Raw genomic sequence first — 1,077 nt, forward strand, 5'->3', positions numbered from 1 at the left:
GACTCGTGTCCACACGGAGGATTTGAGGCTGCATGTGCAGCCCGTACTGCTGTGCCAAAGTGGTTGGAGCTGCTGGCGCAGTAAACAGCGAGACGCTGCTTCAGACTCGCTCCTCTCCCTGCCCTACTGCGAGTCGCGCGAGAGGAGGTGTCTGAGAGGAGCAGAGGGATGCCCGGAGACGAGGTGTTTTTGCGGTGCATAAAAACTCAACTGGCGCCTCTGTCATTCCACTTGGATGCGAACCAAGACGCAGAAGGACAGAGAGCGCAGAAACGCGCAGAATCAGACATCACTCTGGTTTCGCACGAGAAATCAAACGCATACCTGCTGTTGAGACGCTGCTACACAGCAGCCCGATCCACAGCACCGCGGGCAACACGCAGCGGAGTCGGTAATCGACCGAGCAGGCGGCCGGCGGCATGGCAACAAACCCAGTGCAGAGAAGAGAGACTCAAGAGAAGAAAAGAGTGTCAGCTGGTTTATCTGTGGTCAGGCGGGCACGTAGAAGCGTAGTGTCGCGGTCAAGATCGTTGGGGGTCCGCATGTCAGAGCAGCATCTTTCTGACTGGCTGCAAGCAGCGCCTCCTGCTTTCTGCCTGAGATCTGCCTCTCCTCCCTCCCGGCCGCTTCTCCACGGACTCCTCAGTCCTCTCTCTCTCCCTCTCACCCGCCCACCTCCTCCACACACACAGCCCGACCTTAATGATAATGAAACTTTTGCTCAGAGAGTGACGGTCTGTATTTGTGTCAAGCTGACAGTAGGCTGCAGCAAGATAAGGGCACACTTACATAACGGAGGGAGAGAGAGAGAGAGAAAGAGAGAGAGAGAGAGGCAAAATAACGTTGTTCCAGGTAGCGCAAATTTTCTGGATGAATTGGAAAATTGGTGGGGTGAATGGAGGAGTCATGGAGGTGGAAGGCCCACTGAGGATTCATTTCACCTCAGGTTGGCACTATTGTTGTAGCCACTGCAATCCAACGCTTTAGAGGGAGCTCTAGGACAGAAGGAAGGCTGGAAAATAATATTGATTTTATATACTCCCAGGTTGGGTCCTTCAGGGTATTATATGCATCAAA

At 53.8% G+C, this 1,077-nt stretch overlaps 1 protein-coding gene across 4 annotated transcripts in view; it reads right to left on the reverse strand.

Moving 5' to 3' along the window:
• The window catches only part of sez6l (seizure related 6 homolog (mouse)-like), a 104,365-nt gene extending 103,626 nt beyond the window's left edge, over positions 1–739 (reverse strand). For all 4 annotated transcript variants that reach the window (XM_005739126.2, XM_005739124.2, XM_005739125.1 and 1 more), the window contains exon 1: positions 325–739. In XM_005739126.2, the coding sequence (XP_005739183.1) occupies positions 325–421 (97 nt within the window). In that variant the 5' untranslated portion in view covers positions 422–739. The remainder of the gene's footprint in view (positions 1–324) is intronic.
• Between the last annotated feature and the right edge of the window lie 338 nt (positions 740–1,077).

The sequence above is a fragment of the Pundamilia nyererei genome, unplaced genomic scaffold (genome assembly GCF_000239375.1).
Source record: "Pundamilia nyererei isolate P.nyererei 1_Seehausen unplaced genomic scaffold, PunNye1.0 scaffold00089, whole genome shotgun sequence".
In the NCBI taxonomy this organism is placed as follows: Eukaryota; Metazoa; Chordata; class Actinopteri; order Cichliformes; family Cichlidae; genus Pundamilia; species Pundamilia nyererei.